General features: G+C 39.4%; 2 protein-coding genes across 3 annotated transcripts in view; one reads left to right on the forward strand and one right to left on the reverse strand.

Annotated features, from left to right (window-relative positions):
- The window catches only part of MGAM (maltase-glucoamylase), a 232736-nt gene that overhangs the window by 97523 nt on the left and 109534 nt on the right, over window positions 1–25679 (reverse strand). The window lies entirely within an intron of this gene.
- Window positions 13196–24522, forward strand: CLEC5A (C-type lectin domain containing 5A). 2 transcript variants are annotated; one of them, XM_008697323.2, is made up of 7 exons: window positions 13198–13569; window positions 14066–14164; window positions 14957–15016; window positions 17468–17527; window positions 17838–17974; window positions 21235–21338; window positions 22423–24522. In XM_008697323.2, the coding sequence occupies exons 2-7, from the start codon at window positions 14086–14088 to the stop codon at window positions 22535–22537; spliced, it is 555 nt and encodes a 184-aa protein (XP_008695545.1). In that variant the 5' UTR covers window positions 13198–13569; window positions 14066–14085; the 3' UTR covers window positions 22538–24522. The 2 variants fall into 2 exon arrangements, with proteins under 2 accessions (XP_040499849.1, XP_008695545.1); XM_040643915.1 differs by lacking the exon at window positions 14957–15016 and having other exon boundaries at window positions 13196–13569.

Below are 25679 nucleotides of genomic sequence, written 5' to 3' on the forward strand. Positions count from 1 at the left end.
ATATATAATTCTTGTTTTTCTGTATACAAGTCCTTTGTCTGATACATGTATTGGGACTATTTTAACCCAGACTATGGTTTGCCTTTCATTTTCTTAATTTTCTTTTGATGATCAGAAGTTCTGAATTTTGAAAAAATCAAATTTATCATATTTTTTCCTTTAATACTTAGTGCTTGTTGTGTCCTCTATAAGAAATATGTGTCTGCCTCTAAAATGTAAAATTGGTCTACTATGATTTCTTCTAGACTTTCACTTTTATATTTAGAGCTATAACTCATCTTGAATTAATTTTTGTATCTAATGCTAAGCAGGGTTGAACTTTATTTTTTCCATATGTCTATTCAGGTACTCCACTATTTGTTGAAGCCTTCCCTTCCTTCACTGAATTAACATCTTTGTCAAAAAATACAGGATTATATATTCATGGATCTCTCTCTGGTTTTGTAGTCCCTACACTGTATTCCATTGATCTATCCATCTACCCTTTCACCAAAACCTCACTTCTTTAACACTATAGATTAATAGTAAATTCTGAAACCAGATATTGTGATTCTTTCGAGTTTACTTTTCTTTTGCAAAATTGTTTCAGCTAATCTAAAACAACACATTTTGGGATTGTTCATTTATTTCCAAAGATGAAAAAGAAAAGCCAGTTGGAATTCTAATTCTGTTAAATCTAGACATCAATTTGGGGAGAACTGGCTCTTAAAAATACCATCTGATAATCTATGAATATGATATATCTCTTCATTTATTTAAGTCTTTACTTTATCTCAGCAATATTTTATAGCTTTTTGTACAGAGATCTTGCATATCTGTTGATACAATTATCCCTAAGTAATTAATTTTATAATCTTGTCACATACAGAATTTTTTAAAGATTCATTTTTCAATTATTTACTGCTAGTATATAAAAATATAATTGATTCTTGTATACTAACCATGTATCTTGAGACGTTCCTTAATTAATTTATTAGTTCTAGTAGTTGTAGATTCTTTGAAATTTTATACTTAAACAATCATGTCATGAGCAAATAGAGACAATTTTACTTCTTCCTTACCAATCTTTATGCCCTTTATATTATTTATGACCTTTATTATATTATTTATTACCTTACTTCATTGGCTGAGATCTTTACTACAATACTGATTAGTAGTAATGTGAATATACAAACTTGCCTTATTACTGATCTTAGGGAAGAAAGATTCAGTATTTTTGTCATTAAATACAATTTTAGCTACAGATCTCTTATAGATCTGCTTTATTAACTTAAGAAAGGCTGTTTTTATTCCTAGTGTAATAAAATTTTTATTATCAGTGGGGGTTGAATTTTATCAGAAGCTTTCTCTATATTTATTGAGATGATTTTATAATTTTTCTCCTCTATTTTGTTAACATAAGGATGTACAATGAAAATTTTTAAATGTTAAATCAATCTTATATTCCTGGGATAAGCCCTCACTTACTCATGATGTATTATTATTTTATATGTTGCTCTATTTGACATCCTAATATATTGCTAAGAATTTTTGCATCTATGTTCATGAAGAATATTAACCTCTCTATATATTTTTAATACCTTTTTCAAATTTGGTATCAGTGTTATTCTGACATAACACAAGTTGGGAAATGTTTCCTCCATCTTAATTTTATTTAAGACTTTGTATAAAATTGGTATTATCTCTCCCTAAATATCTGATAGCATTAATCAGAAATCTTACGGACTGAAATTTCCTATTCAGGGAGGTTTTCCAAATTATTATAATTACAATTTATTTAGTAGATATAGTATCCATGATTCATTGTTTGTGTATAACACCCAGTGCTCCATGTAATACATGCCCTCCTTAATACCCATCACCGGGCTAACCCATCTCCCTACCCCCTCCCCTCTAAAACCGCCAGTTTGTTTCCTCATGGTTCATCTCCCCCTCTGTTTCCCCCCCTTCATTTTTCCCTTCCTTCTCCTAATGTCCTCCCTGCTATTTCTTATAGGTTTAATCTCTCAAAGAAACCTGATTTAGCCTCTTAAGGCAGAGAATTGATCATTGATTTTAAATCTCCTTTTTCAGCTCTAACACAAATATTTAAAGTTTTAAGCTTTCTGCTAATCATGTTTTTGCCATATCTCACAAACTTCAATATATTGCATTCCCTCCCAGATTTATTGATATAACTGACATATAACATTTGTAATATTAAGGTGTACAATATGATGACTTGATACACATACATATTGCAAAATGTTTACTGAAATAAAGTTTGTTAAGACATCCTTTGTCTCACATAATTACCATTTTGCTGCTGCTCCTGGTTATGGTGAAAATATTCAATCTTTACTGTTATAGAAACTTTCAAGTATACCATATAGCATTGTTAACTATAGTCACCATGTTGTACATTAGATCCCCAGAACTCATGTATCTCTTAACTGAGAGTCTGTAGCCTTTGACCAATATCTTTCCCATTCCCCTCCCCCCCAACGCAGCTCCTGGCAACCACCATTATCCTCTGTTTCAATGAGTCCAATTATTTTAGATCTTAAAAAGAAGTGAGATCATACAGTATTTATTTGTCTTTGTCTGACTCATTTTACTTTGTATAATGCCCTCAAGATCCATCCATATTGTCACAAATTGCAAGGTTTCCTTTTCTTAAGGCTGAATAATACATATTACATTTTCTTTGTCCATTCATCCATTGATAGACAATTAGGTTGTTTCCATGTCTTGGTCACTGTGAATAATGTTACAATAAACATGGGAGTTTAGATATCTCTTCGATATCCTGTTTTCTTTAGACATATGCCCAGAAGTGGGATTGCTAGATCATATGATAGTTCTACTTTTAACTTTTTGAGGAGCCCCCGTACTGTTTTCTGCAGTGGCTGTACCAATTTACATTGCCAGCAGTGCACAAAGGTTCATCTTCACCAGTATTTGTTAGCTCTTGTCTTTTTGATAGTAGCTACCCTAACAGGTGTGAAATAGTATTTCACTGTGGTTTTGATTTGCATTTACTGATGATTAGTGATACAGAGCACATTTTCATGTACTTGTTAGCTATTTGTATGTCTTCTATGGAAAAATGTCTATTCAAGTCCTCCTGCCCATTTTTAATCAGGTTGTTTATTCTTTTGCTTTTGAGTTGTATGAGCTCCTTTTTCATATTTTGGATATTGATTCCTTATCATACATATAGTTTACAAATATCTTCTCCCAGATTCAAGAGTTGAGACTTGTTCATATTAATGGTTATAAAAGAAACTTAAATAGGGAAGTGATATGATTACAGCAGTAATTTTATAAAGATTTGTCTAATATTGGTTTGAAGAGGAGGAGGAAAAGGGTTTAAACCATTTAAACTTCAACTGCAATGAAAGATTTGGACTAGGATGGGGTAGTGGGAATGGAGAAGATGGAATGAATAAGAGAGGTCTGAAAATCACCAACCAGCATCTTGACGGGGGGTTGACAGAAAAGGAAGAATCAATGAGATTTCCAGTGTGTGAGTGTGTTGTAATATGATGTAATAACTAACAAAAATAAAGAAGTTGAGAAGAGAAGTAGGGTTGAATTTGAGGAAAATGGTTTGGAACTTCCCGCAACTGGGTTAGTATCAGGTTATCTATTTGGAAAACACCAGCATGTTTTTGGAAATGAGGAACTGAAATTCAGATTAGAAGACAGAACCAATAGACTTGTGGTCATCAAAAGAGAAGCTATCCTGAAAAATGTAAATCTTCAATTGGGTCATAAAGGTAGAGAAAAAAATATTGGCAAGTTTGGAAGCCATAAAGTTATGGGAGGGGCTAGCTGATAAGAGGTAGTGAGGATGTTTGGAATGGACCATATGATTGTTTATTGCTTTCCTAGCACCTTCTTTCCCCTCTCCACCTAGAAATAACTACTCCTCATGTTCTAACGAAGATGTGTACCAGAATCTTTCCCCTGATCACATCTGATTAATTTATTCCGAGCCCATCAAAGTCTACCATTTGGACTTTTCTAACTTGATCCAAGAAAAATTTGTAAGACATGAAACCAGCAGCTTCTCATGGCTAATTTCCTGCCATATTTCCTCCCACAAGCAGAAATGAGCAGCAACAGAGGTGGATATGGCAAAACCTAGTTTTATTTGATTCCTAATGGACTTCTAGTCCAGCTACATCCTTGTCCTGTTTTGGTATCATTGTAAAATTCTTTATCATATCCTATGAGCCAACATATACTATTTTTGCCTAAATGTGTTTGGATTGAAGTTCTTACACTTACAACCAAAAGATCTATGATGCAATGAGTGGTACAAAATCTATAAATGGAACCAGTAAGTCCATGAGTAGACACAGACAGAAGGTATAACCATTTCAGTTAGCTGTGGACCAGGAAGGAAAAAAGCATTATTCTTAGAATGTCCCAGCTCAGGCTCAGTGGGAAATCTAAATAACAGAGGATTAACTTCAGTAATCTAAAAACAGATAAACAGTCACAGGAGATCCAGAGAGTGGGTTATTGTTAAGGCCTCTTTCATAATACATTTTATTCTACTTCATCTATTTTGTTTACAAGGCATATTTAATTTAACATGTTTGTGATTAAGCTTAAATAAACTTTAAAAAATTTATTTAATGGTGCTACTCACCAAAATATTGCCTGAAAAGGTGTTATGTTTTTAAAGGGGTGAGAGGAAGAGGAGATGATGGTATAGGAGTCAACCCTAAGCTCTCTGTACAAAGGAGGCCCTAAATATGCACAACTACTTCTGTAAGTACGTGGTGGAAATGCCCCAAATCTCTCTCACCCCAGATAATTTCTCCTCCTAATCATTCAGCAAATTTTCTGTGTATAGCTGAGGGGTATCCACGCCAAAAGTGGAGGTTGGGGAAACTAAAAAAAAACTAGTGATAATAAACTATGTACATCCCCATTTTGCTGAGGACTAGCATCTGCCAAGTGCGGACACAATTCAAGTCCTCTGGCGCCTTCCAGTTTGACCACAAAGGCAGTGGAAAACTTCCTAAGTGAAAGCATGCACACGCATGCCCACATCCCAAATGAAGCATAAGCAACCTAACCACCCATCTATGAACGAAGGATTTGCACATTCATCCGGAACATTCCAACCTCAAACTGATTATTGAAATGATTAGTAGGATCCCTAGGGGAGGTGTCATTTGAGAGCCTATGAAGCTTGCTTAAACACTCGATGGAACTCAGAAGTTGTTTATACACAGTTTAGTTTGGTGTAAATCTGGGTTTTTCCACTGCACTATCTTGTATCTTTCGTTTTCCATTTGGATCTTTGAGTGATGACTTTGAATATCAGGTAGAGATGCTTTTTCTCACCACTCTTGGTTTCTAGGATACAAACTTTCAGAGAGACAATTCATAGTGTAGTCTGGGAATGGTGTAGTCAGTGGTTAATTAAGCATGGGGGTTCTAGAGTCATAATGCCTGATAGTTTCAAATCTCAGCTACAACACTGACTAAATTTGAAACACCAAAACATCTATTAATAGGTGAGTGGATGAATAAGTTGTGACATATGCACGCAATTTTATACTACACAGCAGTGAAATTGTACGTGGATGAATTCACAAATTGTCAAATGAGAAAAGCATGTTTTAGGACAATTCATACAGTAAGATCCCATCTATGTAGGCCTTAAATACCTAGAAAATACCACAACGTATTCAACATATTATATAGAGTTAAATAAATGTGTAATAAATTATGAAAAAATATGCAAGAATTATAAACATCAAATTCAGGAGAGAGGTTACTGGTGGTAGAAGAGAAGTGGAATGCTCTTGGTGAGTAGTACAAACGGAGTTTCAGTTATGTTTTGATGTTTCATTTCTGCAATAAGGAGATGGGCATTTTATTATTCTTTATTCTTTTTTGTACATCTGAAATATTACATGATACATTTTTTAAAAGATTGCATCAAAGACTCTGCCCTGGTTTTGTTGACATTACACACCATTGAAGCACTTGGGATACTTCTTTGCTAGGACATTCATGTGTAGATACACAATTGTATAAATCAGATTCACTCTTTCTACAAAAAGTCTGATTTTGGAAAACTTATTTCACACTAAATATTCTAGCCTATTTTCTATTGCCAAAATTTTTCAGAAGTATAACAGATGACATGGAATAAATTTCTAAAGTTATAAAAATTACTTTCCAACATATGTTCTCTGATTTCAAAATTGTTTGGCAAACATTCTATTCATATTTTTAAAAATCTATACTTGAAAACAACTACTTTCCATTATGAAGCAGAATGCAATTAAATATTCTAGTTAAAATCTCAATGCGCGATATTACATCTCAATGCACAATATTAATCTAAAATTATAATCTGCAGAAGAAAAAGTATTAGGTTTCTAGTTCCAATCAAAAACATTATAAAATTATGAAAATATAATCTAACAACTAAACATTTCTAATTTTCAATTTGTATTTTTTTCAGTTAATTTAAAATATTGTCTCCATATCATACGTTCACGTTTTATGTTCAGTTTAGTACAAAAGCTTTTTTTTTCAGTGCCACAGATAAATATAGCTATTACTTGGAATTATTATTTATACATTTGCTTTTATCAGCTGCAATTATGAAATATCACATATAGAGAACAAACTGAGGGTGATGGAGGGAAGTGGGTGGCGGGATGGGCTAAATGGGTGATAGACATTAAGGAGGGCACTTGTTGGGATGAGCACTGGGTGTTATATGGAAGTGATGAATCACTAAATTCTACTCCTGAAACCAATACTACACTATATATTAACTAACTTGAATTTAAATTAAAAAAACAAATCTAATACTCTAAACCACATTTAGCCTTTTGAACATGTACAGTTAGATGATGTTTGGTAGCAGTTGAATGACTCTGAAAATAAAATAAATTGCTCATAGCAGCTTAAAGATAAAATAATTAAATAAAATATCATAGATTCTTTCATTCTTCTCTAGCAAATCCTCTGCCATCTTCAATATTCTGAACACCACGGTATTTCTAGCTATAATGTAGTCATGAGTGTTTGATTCTGCTGAAGTCATATAAATTACCCTTCACTCCACAGACAATCTTTCAGAAATGCATTGTAAAAGATTTTATGGCCACTTTTGAACAAAAACATCACCTATTTTATTTGCATTCAGAAATTAATCCTATGGAAATTCTAGTTCTTTCTTTCAGGTAATTAAATTTTCATCAGCTAACTTTTCTATATAGCAATTGTTCTAATTTGTTTTGTAATAGCATCTTACATTTTATTTTTTGGCAAAGACATATTTTGAATTTTCAATGCATAAAATATCACTTACTTTTCACATAGAAATGAACTCTCTCCCATTTTTCTGGAAGCATATGCCCTCATTCTGTTTTCCCTCTTTCAGTAGAGGCCTGACTTTAAACTCTTGCTCTACTCTAAGAAAAAACAAACAAACAAACAGACAACATCTTTGCAAGCATGGCAATAGCTAAACTGGATTCCTTCCACTGAGGTGTCAGGGGAAACAGACCTGGTGAGTCCTGACTCCTGCTCTAGCCTCCAGCCCACTGCTCCCTGTGGGAATGTGTTTTCAGCTGAGTTAGAAGTTCTAGATACTTTGACATCTGTTGAAAGCTCCAAAATTTCAAAATGTTGACTGAAATTTCTTAAAACACTGAACACATCAGAGAAAACATAGCTGCATGCTAAATGCAATCTGTGGACCACCCGTCCACAACCTCGGCTTCCACTCTGCGGCCTCTCTCTAATGGGGTGTGACGACAGTGTTTTTCTGTTTGGGCACTCAGGCACAAGAGACGAGGAACTGGAGAACCATGAGAGAAGCTCTTAAGAAGGTCAGATTGCCCAGAATGTAATGGTGGATTATTCCAGTCTGGTGTCATTTTTCTCTTGACAGGCACAGAGCAAGAACATCGCTCTGAGGAATTCTTCTGAAGGTTGCTGAGTTTCCAGACTAAAGAGAAGGGTAGACTCTTGCCTCTCATTAGGCTTCCCATCAGTTAGGCCTGAACTCCAGCGACCACAGACAGGCTCTTGGTGCTCCCCATGCGGAGAGAGCAGGGGTTGGGCTCCAGGTTCAGAGATCTACCAGCTACATTCCATGAGCAAGTTTAAGTCAAACTCTGTCGTGTATTTTATTTATTAGTTCCTGAACATCTCCACCAAAACTCTAAATGTTGACTTATCTTCCGGGACTTAGAATTTCTAAGCAAAAATATGAAACAAACCTAGTATTTTACTTCCATCATAGATTTTTCTACCCAGTGGCCTCTAGAATATGTTTTCTTTTTATTCTTTTTTAAACAAATCACCAGTTTATGTAGGTTTGGACCTTTTTCACTGATTTTGCTTAACCTTCAGCTTTTTTCACTTACATTTCCTCTTACAATTTCTTTGACTATTGCAGCTCTTATATTTATTCAGTTCAGTGTTCTCTCCTCTGCAAAGTGCAGTGTATGTGGAACTTCTACTGGATCCAGCATCCTTTTCTCTTTCACCTCCAATCACATTTCTTTTTTTTTTTTATCCTGTTTCTGTGAATCCTGAATTGACATTTCAGTGATATCTTCGAATATTCTCATTCTTTTTCTGCAGTATCTAATCTGCTATTCAGAACCCTTCACTCCACCAACTGCCTCAAACATCAACCACTACATCTCAAAGCATTTGTTTGTCCGTTTCATGATATGAGGGCACATTCTTCTCATAGAATCTGTCAGTGTTCTCTAAAATCTCAGTGAAAACATGAGAGATGTTTTCTAGCATCTCCTGTGTCTGATAATGACTTTATGTCTCTCTTCACAGTGTTCACCTTATTTTAAGTGATTGCATTCTCACATATCCATCGATCTTTTTTCCTCTGTGTTAAACTTGAAAGTGGGAGATTAGGGAATCTCCCCCACATTCAAGGTCATGATGGGACCGTTTAGCTATTAAAAGGGGCAAATTTTATAGGATTTGATGAGGGAACATGGGGAGAGTTTTTCCACCCTCTGGTTCTGTTTTGCTCAACCAGAGACAACCTGAGCAGGAAGTCTGTGGATGACTGTCCCTGCAGCATGACTTCCATTTATTCAGTGAGTCACTGCATGAAGTGGAAGCCAACAGTGAGTGTTTCCATGCTGCTTCTGGTAGGCTCCAAAGCCTGACACCCTTCCCACAGGCTCTAAATCTTCCCCTCTCCAGGCTCCACATCCACCCCTCACCTCCAGCTCCTGACTCTTCAGGTTAGAGTATACATAATACAGCTCTAATGGAAGGTTCTTCTAGTTGTTCCCAAAGCAGGCTTATTCCATGCATTCTGTGAATTCTGGGTTGTTGCATTGTCTGAGTGGCAATTTACTTTAAAATAACACAGTATTAGTATCATACATATGAACATAAATTAACTCTATGTAAACCAGGAGGTAGGTAGTAATCATTCGAAGTACTGTAGTCACAATCCATACTTCAGGGTGGTTATTTAAGTAAGATATGAAGTTTTGTGATCAGAAATCAACACCTTCAGAGATGGTCTAGCTCTTAAATTACCCTTTTTGAAAACTACTTAATTCACACAAGGAATATTACACAAATTTTTAATTGATTGGCAGTATTTTGTAGGCCCTACCACTCTCTCCTGAGTAAATCATAAAAATCCAACAAGCCTAGAAGCCTAATGTCATAGTGCAGTGTTGCAAACACTGTAGTGCATTATCATGCATTTGCCTTAGCCCTCAGAGAAAAAGTATGTGATATCATGAGTTCACAGATGAAGGGCACCTAAACCCAATTGGAGTAAAGAAGGAGAATCAAGAAAATTCTCCTGAAAGAAGCGACATTTAACCTGAGACTCAAAAAATGAGTCAAAATTATCTCGTTAAAGAGACAGTTATAGGAATATATATATATGTATATATATATATATATACATATATATGTTATAGTTATAGGAATTATAAAGTTAAAGTTATAGGAATATATATATATATATGTATATATGTATATACACACACACACACACACTCACACACATGCTTGGGAGAGGGGAGGTGGTTTGATTACTGCTTTGCACATATTATGTGCTCAATAAGTATATGTCAGGTGAATATATGAAGGCTTGGATCCAAGAGAGTGTATAAAGAACTAGAAGTTTAATGTTGCCAGTAGACAGTGCATGGGTAGATGTGGTATCCTGAGATAAACAGAAAAACCAGAACATATATCCTAAGTGCCTAGAAGGGTATCTGGCATATGGAAAGCACTCAGCAACATCTTCTGAAAGAATGAACATGTAAAGACTCATGGACCACATTGAGGAACCCAAACCTTATTCTAACAGCAATGGAAAGTTACTCAAATATTTCATCAGGGGAATGACACAATCAAGTCTGCATTTTAGAAAGATCATTCTGACTGCAGAGTGAACTGTTGAAGCAAGATTATGGCAAGAGGTTTCTTTGGAAATTGTAGGGAAGATGGAGGAGAGAGCCAGTGAGAGAGCAAGAGGTAGGTAGCCATGAGAAAGGAGAAAAGAACACAGGTTTGACAGACTCAAGGAGACAGAATCATCATGGCATGGAGTCTGAGGAGAAGAGAAGAGAAGAGAAGGAAGGGGAAGGAAAGGGGGAGGGGAAGGGAGAGGAAGGGTAAGGAAAGGAAGGGGAGGGGTAGGGAGAAAGGGATAGGAGGGGAGGTCGGGGAATGGAGGGGAGGGGAGGGAAGGAAGAAGAAGGGAAGGGAAGGGAGGGAAGAGAGAGGAAGAGAAGACCCATATTTTATGATTTGGGCAACTGCAGAGATGGTCTTCATGTTCCAAGGGAGAGAACCTAAGAGGATGAATGTGTTTTAGCAGAGGGTAGTAAATAATACATTTACGGGCATGTTGACTCCAAGTTGTCTGTGGAGTATCTCAGTGAAAAGTGAAACAGTCTGAAAATACACAGATCTGAAACTCAGAGTAAAGATTTAAGAATCATCTTCATGAGCATGGTTATTGAAACCATAAGACTCAGAAGAGAAGAGGGTTAAGTATACAATTTGAGGAATAGGCAGAGGAGAAGAAAGTAAAAGGAGAGGCTAGAGAGAAAGATGGGAAACCAGAAGAATGTAGACTCATGGAGGCCAAGAAAAAGTATATAACATAAGAGGATGTGGGCCCTTGTTCAAAATCAGTAAATAGAAAGACCAAACTGTATGCATTTAACTACTGAGTAGGAGTCATTATCTAGTGATGCAGTCATGGTGGGATTCAGATCAGAGTGAGCTGGGGAGAGAGTGGGAGGGAGGGGAGAGGAGGCAGTAAAAACTGACAATCCTTTCAAAAATTGTGACTGTAAAGATAAGAGGAAATATCAGGTCTCTTTCAATTTCCAAGTTTTCTCATTAAACTACTTGAAAGAAGCCTGCAATATAGAGTGAAGGAAATACATACATTTAAATGTATATGTGCCTAAAAATAAAGCTCAAGAGACAGTATTTGTCTTTCTCTGTGTGAGGTATAATACACAGTCATTTTGGTAACTAGTCATATTGATACCACTCCAAAACACCAAGCAATGAATCATAGGAGCCCCTTCTTCTAGATTTCCTCCCACATACCACCCTATGATACCCATGATTGCTTATCAATCCAAAGAGGGCAGTCACAGTTTCTACCGTCTCTGGTATTTTTGCCGCCATTGTCACCACAGGGCGTAGATTCTGAACACAGGCAGCCCATCTCTTTAGTGCCATACTCCCCCAGCTTTAATAGTTGCTCCTGGAAGCTGAGGGAAGGGAAACTCCATGGCCCCTATTTCTGCTCTTCTTTGGAAGAGTTCTTAATGACGATACATTTCAATTCTATTTCTCTCTCTCTCTCTCTCTCACACACACACACACACATACACACACATGCTGTTTTCCCCACAACAAACCCGCAGTACACCCAAAACAAACCCACAGTACACCCAGAATACCGTGTCCAAATTTCTTCCAAAAACAGGTATGGACATGGTTTTCTATCTCCCTGAGCTCTTTGGTAATTACAATTTATAGCAAAGATTCCATTGTCTTAGTAAGACAATTGTTATATTGCATAATACACATGCTAAAGACTGCATTTTCATCTTAATATCAAGTGAAGATTACCAAAGTCAAATCTCAGTTTTTCTTTTTTTTTCATTTTTTTATTGTAGTAAAATATACATAAAATTTTCCATATTGGCCATTGTAAGTGCAAACTCTAATAGAAGGATGTTTATATAGTGGTAGCTTAATCTATAGTGTATAAATTACAAAACAACGTATACAATATGGTCTCATTTTTCAAAGTGAACCAGTATCTATCATGTAGCTAGCTAGCTAGCTGGCTAGCTATCATCTGTCTGTTTATCACCTATCCTTTTACTACCTCATCATCTAGAAAGAATATACACCCAGAGAAGTTAGCAGTGACTACAGATAAATGTGTGAACTTATATGGACTTTTTTGTTTTTTCAATTTTCCCTGAAAATATTTTCTAGCCATTTTTTGTAATGAGCACATGTAGCTTTTATATTAGGGGGATACAATTAAAGGAAAACTGCAAATCTAATATGTAGTACCAATTCGTGATAATAAGACTTTAGTATTATTCACCCTCACTGCACTTCGTGTATTTAGCAGAATGCCATGGTCAAGAAATACTGAATGGTCCCTATCCTTGCGTGGCACATGGTCTGGAAGGTGAGCAGTTGGAGCCAGAGAGGAGGAGTCCATGACAAAGGGTACCGTGCAGAGCTGTATGACAGTGAATGGAGCAGATGGGGCACAGGAGGACCTGCTCACTAACATTAGTGACTTCAGGTGGATTTCTTTTCTTAAAATTTTTATTTTCACATAATTTCATATATGCAGAAATGTTGCAAGGAAAGTACAAATAATTTCCAGGTACCCTTCACCCAAATTCTCTACTTGTTAACATTTTACGACCTTTCCTTCCCACTGTATTTCAAGGACATTCAGACACATAGAAAGGTTGAGTCTGTGTCAGGGTGGTTTTCCAAATTCTCCTAAAAAGTTTCCCCTGTAGGGGTACCTGGGTAGCTCAGTTGGTTAAACATTGGATTCTTGATTTTGGCTCAGGTCATGATCTCAGGGTTCTGGGATGGAGCCCCAGGGCAGGCTCCATGCTCAACAGGGAGTCTGCTTGACGATTCTCTCTCTCTCCCTCTGCTTACACACACACACACACACACACACACACACTCTCTCTCTCTCTCTCTCTCTCAAATAAATAAATAAATCTTTAAAAAAGATGTCCCCCTGTATTAGAAACCCTCTGGCAGGAAGCTTCCTCTTGCAGGGCTATAAACTCCCTTCCCCTCCTTGCCCCACCCACTCCCATCGCCAAGAACACTGAACAGGAAGAAGTGTTTGCACAGGGATGCTGCCAAGATAGAAAAACCCTGTAAAGAAGGAAGGACAGTGCTTGAGCAGAAGGAGTGTATTCTCTGAAGGTGCCTCTGCCCACCACACCAGGCATAACACCACCAGGAAGATCCCCACCTGAAAACTAGGCCAGCCTTCCCAAGAGAGAGCAGGTGAGTCTGTCTGTCTGTCCTCTCTGCACAAATTGTTGGCCCTTCCCCAATGCAAAGAGCTTTGGGGACACTTGTTTTGTCTGTCAGAGTCCTGGCATAATCTTTTGGAGAGTGAGACTTCTGACAGCTGAAGTCAGTATGGCCAAGACCACAGAGAAGGTGCTAGAGAGCAGGGTCATTCAAAGCTAAGGTTCTCAAAGTCCAGGAGAGGATTTATTTCATTAGACAGAGTTTAGGAGGTGACTGATGGGGCTAAAGTCTAGAGCTAAGGTATGTGTGAAGGGGAGGCACCATGCTAAGTTCAAAGGCTCCTAATCAGTACAAGATTCTATGTGTCTTCTGGGCATGGGTTGGACCCTATTCTTGTAGCTAGTTGTTAATGACACACCTGCCTTTCAAGCCCTCCAAGGGTGCTCTGAGAAAGAAGCATGTGTCCTGCTGGAAAGAAGACTTGCTCCCAGATCTTTAAAGTGATACTGTGTTCTAATTCTCACAGGCCTCCTCGTCGCCTTCATCATGAACTGGCACTTGATAATCTCTGTGCTTATCACAGTGGTGCTTAAAATTGTTGGAATGACTTTATTTCTGCTTTATTGTGAGTATTTGAGCAACCTCTTACCCCAACCCCGGACTGTCTTGTTCTTTGACTTTCCTCTCAGAATGCAAAGTTGAATATAAAGGCTACACACCTAAGTCTTCCCACCTGAGGGCAATGACCGAGGGGCAATTGACAATGCTCTTCTCACTCCCCAACACACACAATGGGCCAGGTCCCTCTGTCTGCCTTGGAGATATGGAACTGACTAGTGCCTGACACACAAAGCTTTTGCCGCCACAGTGTTAGCTGGGCAATCTGAGGTGAAATACTTATCAGTGTTTCCTATGGTTCGTCAAACTTGAAAATCAGTGCCAGTTCAACCCAATGATGAGGCTGACGTAACAGCTGCATGATGAGGTCATGGGATTTTACTGGGGGAGAAATTTCCCTCTATGTCCACAGAAACTTTCATCCAGACACTTGGGAGAAGCCTTGTATCAACGGGTTTCACTGTAGCTGAGATAATCTTCTCGAGTCCCAGAAACCTACTAGTAGGGAACATAAATGAGGAAGGAAATGTGAGTAAAAGACAGCAGTTGGGTAAGAGGTGTCTCCCTTTAACCCAACTGAAGGCACAATTCCTATCATGTAAGAGAGCAGGAAGAAAATACGAATACGAATAAGTGAACACATTCACAAAAAAACACGTACACATCCTCACTGAGTCAGCAAGCTCCGGATCTCACAGTAATAGTCAGGGTGCCCCAGCAGCCCCCGGGTAATATTGGTATGTCATAGTCATCTTGCAGCCACTTTTGGGGCTGAGCCAACAGCTGATTTTCTTTGTAGTCCCACAGATTTTTGGCGGAAGTCAAGTCAACTTCTTTCCCACAGAGAGCTATGGAACAGGTAATGTGCATGACAGTGATTTCCTCTGAGCCTCCAGGTTCTTGTGTGCTGACTTCTTATAGTCCTTTCTCAAGGCCTCCTCTCGTAAGAAATTCTTTTGCAGGGAGGGTCCATAAAGATATGCTAATTGCTACTGGGTGTTATACACAACTAATGAATCATCGAGCCTTACATCGAAAACCGGGGATGTACTGTATGGTGACTAACATAATATAATAAAAAATCATTATTAAAAAAAAAAGATATGCTAATTGCTATAAGAGGAATAAATTCTGGGGATTTAATGTACAGTACGGTGACTAGGGGCACCTGGGTGGCTCAGTCGGTTAGGCATCTGCCTTTGGGTTGGGTCATGATCCTGGGATCGAGACCCACATCAGTCTCCCTGTTGAGCCAGGAGTCTGCTTCTCCCTCTCCCCTCTGCTTGTGCCCTCTCTTGCAATCTCTCTCTCTCAAATAAATAAATAAAATCCTACCAAAAAACAAAACAAAACAAAACAAAACCCAGTACTGTATTATACACTACTTGAAAGTTGCTAAGAGAGTAGATCTTAAATGTTCTCACTACCAAAAAAAAAAAAAGGTAATTATGTGAGGTGATGGAGGTGTTAACTAACCTTACTGTGGTTAATAATTTTGCAACATATACATGAATCAAATCATCACCTTGTACACCTTAAATTTACACAATGTTTTTATGTCAATTATATCTCAATAAAGCGGGAAAAATAAATGCAACACACCCAGGAAAAAAAAGATCTTTTTTAAAATTTATTTTATTTTGAGAGAGAAAGAGCAAGTGAGCAAGAGAGTATGAGCAGGGGGAGGGGCAGAGGGGGAGAGAGAGAGAGATGGAGAAGCAGACTCCCTGCTGAGCAGGGAGCCCACGGCAGGGCTCAATCCCAGACCCTGGGATCATGACCTGAGCTGAGGGCAGACGCTTAACCAACTGAGTCACCCAGGTGCCCCCCAAAAAGATCTTCTAATTATTTTCCCCTGTTTTTATAGATGGGAAATCCAGAGTAAGCTGATTGAAATTTGTGATCCTCAGTTTCCCTTCTGAGTATGATGATGATTTGTATATAATCACTGTAATGTCACGGGAAAGGACTTTATAAACTCTGACATGTACACCTAAAGGAATTGTCATACAAAAAAAAAAAAACCCATGTCCCACAGAAAAACTCAAAGATTGTAATCAGCGCTTTTTGTGTGCCAATCACTCTGCTAGACAACAGAAGACGAATAAGAACAGGAGCTATCGGCCAGCTCTCCTAGATAAAGCACAAGGCACCACGCCAGAAGCTAAGGGCCGTAAAGAGATGACTGAGACATGGCTCTCCCGATTAAACCCTCCTCCTCTTCAAGCTCTTCTGAGGACCTCCCTCTCACTTCCTCTTAAAACATTTATTACTACATACATCTTGAGGAGAAAGTTAATTGCTTGTTCACCTTGTATCAACTGAGGCTCCTTATTAGAACAGTGAGCTATACGGAAGCAATATTCATGAAATATTTGTGGAGTTCTGTGCAGTTATAACCCCTAAATGGTTTCTCCTGAAAACCAGGTTATTTTATAATACAAAGAACCTTTGAACTGGGAACTGAAATGAAAAGTGAATGCTAACTGGTATGTTTCATTCACATCACTGGAAGGAGCTGATGTGGTGTCTGGGTAAACTAAGTGGTCATCAGCCACACAGGACAAATAACTGGGCAGCTGAGGGGAGGTCTGACCAGCCTCCAAAGCCACTGCACTGCCTGCTTGGCCAGCCAGTGTTCCCAGGAAAAGAAGGACTTCTTAGAGTCCTATCAATTCCCCTATTTATAGTTAAAGAAATAAATGGACTCTTCTCTGCCCACAGGAAATCTCTGGAATGTTCAGCGTCCTCCATGTCTGCCAATATCGCCGGTCCTGAAACTAGTTCCCATTAGCCTCAAATCTTAGAGCTGACAGGTGCTGATGAGAAGGGAGGCACGAGCCACCCATGGGAGAAGAGTGTTCACATGGGACTAGGGCCACCAGAGATAGGGAGAATGGCACAGACACTGTGCACAGGCAGGAGGGGAAGCGCTCCAAACAGCACCTGCGTGGGAGGGGAGGGGGCAACACTGTCAAAGGCAGATATGGAAAGGAATGAGAGCTTTCCTTTCTGGTATTAAAGTCACCTGTGCCTCTTCCTTTCTCCTGTTCTATTTCTCAACATTTCACACCTACTCCCCCCTCCAAAAAAGATATGAAATAGGACGTGGGGTGTGGGGCACGACTAAAAATGGTAGTAGTTAGATGGAAAGTAAAGAAAGAAAATGAAAACTTCTAGCCAAGGGTGGCCAAGAGCGCCTTGTCTTCGCCACTGTCCAGAGACAAATAGTTACAGGGACCAAACAGCTGCTCTGATGTTTGTGTTGGACTCGTAACACAGTTACCTTCAGGTTTTCTTTTTGTTTCAGTTCCACAGACTATCGGGAGCAGTAATGTCAGCATAGTTTCCACAGAGAGCTCTGGAACAGGTACCGTGAGTGATGATAATCTCTCCTCTAGCCCAGGTTCTTATGTGATGAATTCTTAGACACTTTTCCCATTGCTTCCTTGCTTAGGAAACTTTCTTGCTCGAAGGGGCCATAAAGATCTTCTAATTTATCCCCTTTGCCTTGTCCACAGGGAAACTCAGACTAGACTGCGTGGGATTTCTTCTGGGATTGAGGATGATTTGCACTGATTTAACTGCTATAAACTCATGCCCCACCATGTTTTGACTCGGTTCCAGGGTTCACACTCCAAACCACTAATCCTATACTCTCTTTTCTTGGATTTCTTTAGCTTGCTCCAGAGGGTGGTATTTTTATCAAAGAAGATGCTTTTTGCTGTCCCCTTTTGAACTGTCCTGGAACAAAAGCAGAGACTCTTGCAAAACAGAAGGATCCACTTTGGCCATTGTCGACACAGCAGAGAAGCTGGTGAGAACATTAGGATGGTACCGTAAAGTGGCCCACCCTACAGCAGCCTCAGGAGGTGGAGATAGTGGGGCAATTTGATTGGTGAAGCAGGGGCCAGGTGGAGGTAAGGAATGGAAAGGCGGCTGGCTGAGAGCCCAAGCTCCTTGCTCTGAATCTGGAGGTAGAAGACTCTTCTCAGTAGCAGTGGGGTGTACTCCTCGGATCATTTGAGCTAGGGAAATCCACACTCTAGGGTCTCTCCCAAGAGACTTATCAGTGCACTGGTATTCTGGGGATGGGCCAGGCTATTTAAAGTGCAGGGAATGACCAAATGTGTTTAAAAGTTGTTTATAAACTACAGAATACTTCATATATGTGAGCTCTTAATGTATCATGCAAGTCGGCCTCATAAATAAGGAAGACGCAAATTAACAAAATTAGCCACATGAAAAATAAAGAATCAGGTCATAGAATGGGGATTGCAGTGTATCATTATGATAATAAAGATGGCTAACACAAAGCAAAAACCTTTATTTTACTATCTCTTTTTATCCTCCTAATGATTCCAAGGAGGTATTATTATTATCCATATCTTATCTATGAGGAAGCTAGAGCACAGAAAAATAATTTGACCTAGGTCATACACCCCCTAAGTGACAGGACAGGATTGAATTGAGATCTCACTAACTCTAAAACCAACACTCTAATCAATTTTAGATCATAAGTTATTTTAGTTTATAGTTGCCTCTCCTTCAAATCCTAAGCATCTGCTGAGTGCTAGGCATGTGGGAGATACTGCACTCCTGCTTCTCTGCCCTCCATTTTTCACCCTTCCTCTATAAAGTCTTCCTGTGGTTGAGGAGAATTCATAAGAGGGCCCTCTCTGAATCTTGGTAACAGGTGTCCAACAAAGAGCAGGGGTCAGGATGCTACCTCTGAGGCTAAGTATACAGATGGGAAGGGAAAACGCCTTACAGTAGAAAGCCAGGAGTAATATGGGGTGGGAGTGAGGGGAGGAGAAAAGAAGAGAAGAGAGGAATAAAGGGTTGAGAGAGGAAGTTGGCATCCTCTTCCTCTACTCAACCCTCAAGCTCTGGTGTCAGACTTGGCATTCTCCAGAAAAAGCCCATCACACCAAGGGTTTGCTAGTGATCTCAAGTCTGTATCCCCAGCTAGTTGTCTCTGGAACAAACAGCATTTCAAAATCCACTCTGATGTTTCAAAGGCACCACAAATTCACCATGTTCAAAAGGAGCCAAATTATATTTTACCTCACCTAGTTCCTCCTTTTGTGTTCCAAGTATTGTGAGCAGTCACGTTACCCAAGACTGAATGCTAATGGCTTTCTGAGACTTCACCTCTTCTCTTCTCCCCCAAATTGGCTGCTAAACAAGTCTTTTCCTCTCTTTCCCCACAACAAATTGTTCATCTCTCACCTGGATTTCTTCAGAATTCTTCTAACTCCTCTCCTTGCTCCTGATTTTGTCCTTCTTATCTATCCTCCATAGGACCCACACGATAACATCTCTAAGACTCTGAACTGTGCCATTTTCCAAATTAAAGTGGGTTAAAGTCCAGTTTCCCTGGCATGACACATAAGGCCTTGTACAGTCCAGCATCTGCCTTCTTGCCAGTCTTATCTCTCCACCCACCTCCCTTCTACCTCTGCACAACCACATTAAGCATCTTACGGTTCCTCAAGTGCTCCAGGCTGCTCTGCAGTCTGCCTGTGATCCGATGCTTCCTCCTCCAGGAAATCCAATCCTGACCCACGCCCTCCCCTATCTCTCAGAATCCATCTCCAGGATCACTTCATCTGCAGTCTTTCCAGAAAACCCCAAATCCATGTAAACTGATCACTTTCTCTTTTCTGCCTGTGCTATATCTAATATATGTTCCCCAGCACAACACCTAGGACACCTCGCCACCATGCTGGTTAACTCCTTTACCTTCTCTTATTAGACCTGTGGATCTTCACCATGTTGGGATCGCTGACATTTTTAAATGGTGACCATATCTATAGAAATATCCAGAAATCTACAGAATCCCAGAAACACTGCATTAGCATGATAGTTTGAATAAAGTTCCAACAGATTCAGAGACCCCCTTGGTAATCATCTGTGACTTAGTGTAAGAGAGGTAAGGGTTAAGAACCCCTGTTTTAAACCATGGGTCAGCAAATTTGTCTTAAATGTTCACATAGTAAATATTTTATGTATGTCAGGTCATAAGGTCTCTATCACAACTACTTACTGCTGCCCTTGTGGCTCAAAAGCAGCCATAGATGACATGTAAAAATGGGCCTGGATGTGTTCCATTAAAACCTTATTTATAAAAACAGGCTAAAGTCTGGATGTAGGCTAAAGGATATAGGCTAAAACCTTATTTACAAAAATGGGCTAAACTACTGGCTGTACTTTGCCAACTCTTGTTTTAGATCATAGTTTCTTTAAGGAGAAACCAATTTGTTTCCATATCCCCAGCTCACCGGACACTCAAGAAAACTTTGTTAAATGAGTAAGTACGGTAACTAATTTTAAAGAACAATGAAATGAGATATTTCAGGGAAGGAGAATATAGGAAAAGGAGAAATAAAGGCAATAGCTCTGGGGATGGAGGAATAACCACTCGGATATCCACTGATTTACGAGAGGTATGTGAAGAGTACAGGAAAGAGCCCAGGGACTCCCAGACTTCTAGCTGGAGTGACTTGTGATTCATTAGTTTAATAAAGAAACTATTATATCATGGATTGGCATCAACTTAGCAAATACTCAAAAACCACTGATTATTTCTCAGCACACTTTTAAATCTCCCTAACTGTATTCCCTTGCTAAGTACTCAAGAGATTCACTTGATCCAACCTCATTTAGAATGTAAAATTTCTGGCAATGAAATAATCCTATGCAGAGAGGCATTCCAAATAAAAAACGAGATATTCAGAAGTGCCCTCTTTCAGATCATATAGTACTCTTCCTCTTCATTTTCCAAGTGTGATCCCTGAAGAGCGGCATCAGCATCACCTGGGAATTTGCTGGGAATGTAAATTCTTGGTCCCCTACACCAGATGTACTGAACCAGAAGCCCCGTAGGCTGGGTGATTCTGTTGCTCTGCACCTACTGATAACTACTCTAGGGGTTATGCTGAGTGCCAGCTATAGCCAACCCCAGAGTCCTTGACCAGCTTTCACGTTCCCAGAATCAGATATAATCAGGACCTGTTGGCAAACGGAGACAGCGGCAAAAAAACTTTTTGTTGAACTATTATTTTTAACTTCTAGAAATTTCTCCAGGACAAAACTGGTGCTGAGAAGTATTTTATTGGCTTATACAAGCAAGCAAAGAACAGATGGCGTTGGATTGATAACTCCATATTCAATGGCAAGTATGTGAATATCTCACATTTTTCTAAGGATCTTAGTTCACCTAGAGAAACCTGACCTGAGATTCAGTGGGTTTGTCCTGGAATAGCACAAAGGCTGAGATGTGGTTTTTTGTTTTATTCCTCTCCTTTCTTCCAACTCATCTATTTCCAGAGACATTTTTTGGTGCAGTTTTATTAAGAAAGATATTAAACATTTGTAAGTAGAGAGAAGAGTATTCATACAATGAGTTATTTTGATCAAATCGAGATCCAAACAAATCCATATACATACTGTTTGTTTGATATATCTCATAAGTCTCTTTTAACCCATAGACCATACTTAACTACTAAGTTCTTATAAATTCCCCGGATGGGGCTTCTTTATGTAAAGCATTGGTGGAGAACATGACATTCCTGGTGTACATATGAAGATGTTGAGTCAGACAGAAAGCAAGTCAGTTCCCCAGTCTACAACTGGGCTTCTCACAGAAAGAAGGAAATTAAGATTCATTCAATGTCTACTAAATGCCAGGCACTTGCTAAGTACTTGCTCATGTCATTTCCTACAGTACTCACAAAGATGTTGTAGAAAAAGCTTTTATTAATCCTCATTTAACAGTTGAATTGAGGCTGGGAGGCTTAAAAATGTACTGAATATCGCCAAGCTGGGAAACGGTAGAGCCACAATTTAATCCCACATCCACTTGACTCCAAAACTCATGACCTTTCCATGAACCCAGACTCTTTCCAGTCAGATTGAATGACAGAAAAAGAGGTGGGAGAAGGCCAACACACTTTTTCCTAAAGCCAGCTGGTGCCTACGAAAGGAAGAGCAACCTCTTTCCTCCGCCTCTCAGTCCTCCTGCTGTGAACATAGCCTATGCAGTATTAAAACATTATTTCTGAGAGGAAAAGACAGATGAGATGTTTCTAACCAAGCACATGAGCGAGTTATTCCAAGACTGTGAGTCCACAAATGCTCCCAGGAGAGCTCACGGGAGAGGGCGGGTGTGGAGCTAGATTTGGGAATGGGGGCGGGGGGACTGGAATCGGTAAAAGGCAGGGCTGAAATGATGGGCCTTTACCACACTTCTCTCCCGTTTAGCGTTACCAATCAGCATCAGAATTTCAACTGTGTGACTATAGGCCTGACAAAGGCATACGATGCTGCTCCGTGCGACATCAGCTTCCGCTGGATCTGTGAGAAGGCAGCCATATGACTGCAGTTCTCTGTGGCCTCTGACAAGAACAACGAATGCACTTTTGGAGAAAGCAAGAATAATATAATTGGGATTGGTCTAGGAAATACAGAATACCAAATCAGTGCATCTCCACCTTCCACAGGTCACTGACAGAGCTCCCTAACAAATCCTTGGGCCTAGTCCTCCACAGCCCCTCCACAAATACACTCGCATACACACAACAGAGGCAAACTCCCCGCTCTGGGCCAGCAATGCCCCCGAGACTCCCCGTCCTTTGTTCACAAGTTCCCCCCCACCCCACCTACCCCAGGTGCGATAGGAGAGGCCCTGCTCAGTCTGAATTGAGGCCAGGCCTTGGGAAGAGTTCTGGGAGCCAAGCTTGGAGCAGAGAAAGCATTGTTCACAGGAATGGACAGGGGCCTGGCCAGGGCAGGAATCTCCCAGGGAATCCCTTTAAAAATAACCAGACAGCCAAGAAGACAAAGCAAACTGATCAATGTTTTTCAACAAAGCCCTGAAGAGACACTCAGGCTTAAATTTTCCTGGTCTTGACCTGAATCTTCATTTTAGTAGATTTGTATTACCTGACCATGCTTTTTGAATGTATTTTAAGAATTTATAATAGTCTCCTGGGCTCCAGTGGTCACAAAATATTCCTGCCTGCAGTTTAGAGAGACCCTGCTATCAGGTACAGCCTCGTGACCCAAAGATGTCACAGCCTTAAAGTGATTGGCATCACGCCAACCTAGAACTGGTCCAGTTGACCAAGGAGTAAAAAAGAGGAGGACTGCTCAAGAAAACATAGGGTATAGGCAAGAAGTAGACATATAGTAGAGAGGAAACACCAGGGACAAATGGAAATCACATGCAGGAGGAAACAGAGTTCATTTGGTCATACCGGAAGAAAGGAAAGAAAAAGGCAGAAAAGTCTTGGGGCATCCTGACTATTCTCTGCACTTGCAACAAAACATCAGCCACATACCCTCCTCAGTAAATGGAAAGGAAAAAAGAAACACCTGTGTGTTTGGAGTAACAAGAATTAATCCATAAGGGAAGACTGTATTAAACTAATGGAAATTACAGTCACCTAAGTAAACTGCTCACTATTTGTGTCTAATAACAATATACTACAATGACTGTGTATATCATCAGTTGTATGCTGAAGAAAATTGTTATCTTATTGTCTATTATAATACTAAGCTCTGTTCCTATATTCCTAGGCTTCATAATCTTTGTCCAATTACTATGGCCACTTATAATTTTTAAAAACTGAGATAACACATTAAGTGTTAGAAGTTGCTTGAAGGAGGTTACCAGAAATAATTTGTGTTTGGGGTGGAGTGGCTGTGGTGTTAGCAAAGAATAAATGCTGCAGTTGAGGTGGAGGGAGAGGCTGAGTCCATGGTAGATAAAGAAATAAACAGAATTCTACACCAAAGGCAAGCCCCAGAATCTAGACAACAGAAAGAAAACCGCAACCCTTCTGTTTTGAGAAAGAGAATTGTGGTTGCCACACTTCCTGCTTTATGACAGAATAAATTTCAGACTTCCATAGTCAGGAAATGTAGGCATCTAGTAATTTCCCTAGTAGCCCAATTTCCCCCAAGATGAGGACATACTTCTGTGAAAGTTCTAAAAGAGGCCCAGTGGGCTGGGGTGGGGGTAGGGAGCATATAGGGAATATGGACCCTTTGGTTTTAAATTCATTACTGGGGGGTGCAGGGGTTGCTGGATCCTTGAAAGGGTAGATAAATGTGACCTTACTGGGCAGCAGTGGTATGAGGTTTTTTTTTAAGCAATGGAAATTTAGTAAACCACCTGATTAGAGTTTTTGACTTTGCTTCCAATATGCAATGTGGCTCTGTATAAATTTCTTACTCTTTCTGCCCCTTAATTTCTTTACTTATAAAATGAGGCAGTAATACCCTTCTCACAAAATTCTTGTGTATATTAAATAAAATGCCCACTATGTATCTCAGTGGCAATAAACAATATGGGAAGCACTTTGCGGAAGATTTGAAGTTGAGATTTTTATCCATGAAGAGCTCTTCAATTTGCTAAAAGCTGAAATGTAGGAAAGCCACTTAATTTCTCAGAATTTCTGTTCACTCATTTATAATATAGGAATAAAAATGCACCCAAGTCAGGAAGAGGTGCTTCAAAAATTCTGTGACTATCAAAACCATACTTTCCATGGTTCTGGCTTACATTTACATTACCCAACCTGTCTGTGTGAGCTGCTGGTCCCATGACCAAAGTCATTGACCCCTATCCTCAGATGTTGATAGATCAGGACCGATTCGTGACTGAAAACATCACGTATAGGTCACCTTTGCCTATTTTCCCTGCTGTAGCCAACCCCCACCTCAGAAGCATATCCTTTGGTGACTTTTGCCCTCTGAATAGTCCTGCTTCACTTCCTGAGCCTCCCTTAGCACAGGCTTAGCAGTAATGCAGTAAAAGTCCTACCCTTCACTTTTACCTACTATTGCCTTTCATAGAGATTATAACTCCTACAGGGGGCCTTCATGATCCCCTCAGATATCTTCACTGCTGGCCAGTGAGTCTGCAGTAGCAGAGCTATTTGAGTCTCTCTCAAGTCACAATCTTGCTCAACTTCAGGTACAAAGACTGAATTAATCAAAATCCTTCATTCATAAGACATCCTCATAACTGGCACATGCCAATGGGTCTTCTTTTACGCATTTGTTTTGTTATAGTTTTATATATATATATATACACACACACACACACACACACACAGGTATATGTATACATATATATAAAACACTCATATATAACTATATATATTATATATAGGTAATAATACCCATGAAACCACCCAACATGAAAACTAGAATCTTTTCTTTTTTTTTTTTTTTCTGAGAGAGAGAAAGCGCATGAGAGCAGGGTTGGGGGAAAGGCAGAGGGAGAGAGAGAATCTTTTTTTTTTTTTAAGATTTTATTTATTTATTTGACAGAGATAGAGACAGCCAGCGAGAGAGGGAACACAAGGGGGGGGAGTGGGAGAGGAAGAAGCAGGCTCACAGCAGAGGAGCCCGATGCGGGGCTCGATCCCACAACTCTGGGATCACGCCCTGAGCTGAAGGCAGACGCTTAACCGCGGTGCCACCCAGGCGCCCCGAGAGAGAGAATCTTA

The sequence above is a fragment of the Ursus maritimus genome, unplaced genomic scaffold (genome assembly GCF_017311325.1).
Source record: "Ursus maritimus isolate PB19 unplaced genomic scaffold, ASM1731132v1 scaffold_3, whole genome shotgun sequence".
Lineage (NCBI taxonomy): Eukaryota > Metazoa > Chordata > Mammalia > Carnivora > Ursidae > Ursus > Ursus maritimus.

What these genes read in the sequence shown, in the direction of transcription:
- CLEC5A (XM_008697323.2), top strand. Translation starts at nt 14,086, where the DNA reads ATGAACTGGCACTTGATAATCTCTGTGCTTATCACAGTGGTGCTTAAA. An exon ending in TCGACACAGCAGAGAAGCTG is followed by an intron (nt 17,975 to 21,234) that starts GTGAGAACATTA and finishes TTTAACTTCTAG; the next exon opens with AAATTTCTCCAGGACAAAAC. An exon ending in AACTCCATATTCAATGGCAA is followed by an intron (nt 21,339 to 22,422) that starts GTATGTGAATAT and finishes TCTCCCGTTTAG; the next exon opens with CGTTACCAATCAGCATCAGA.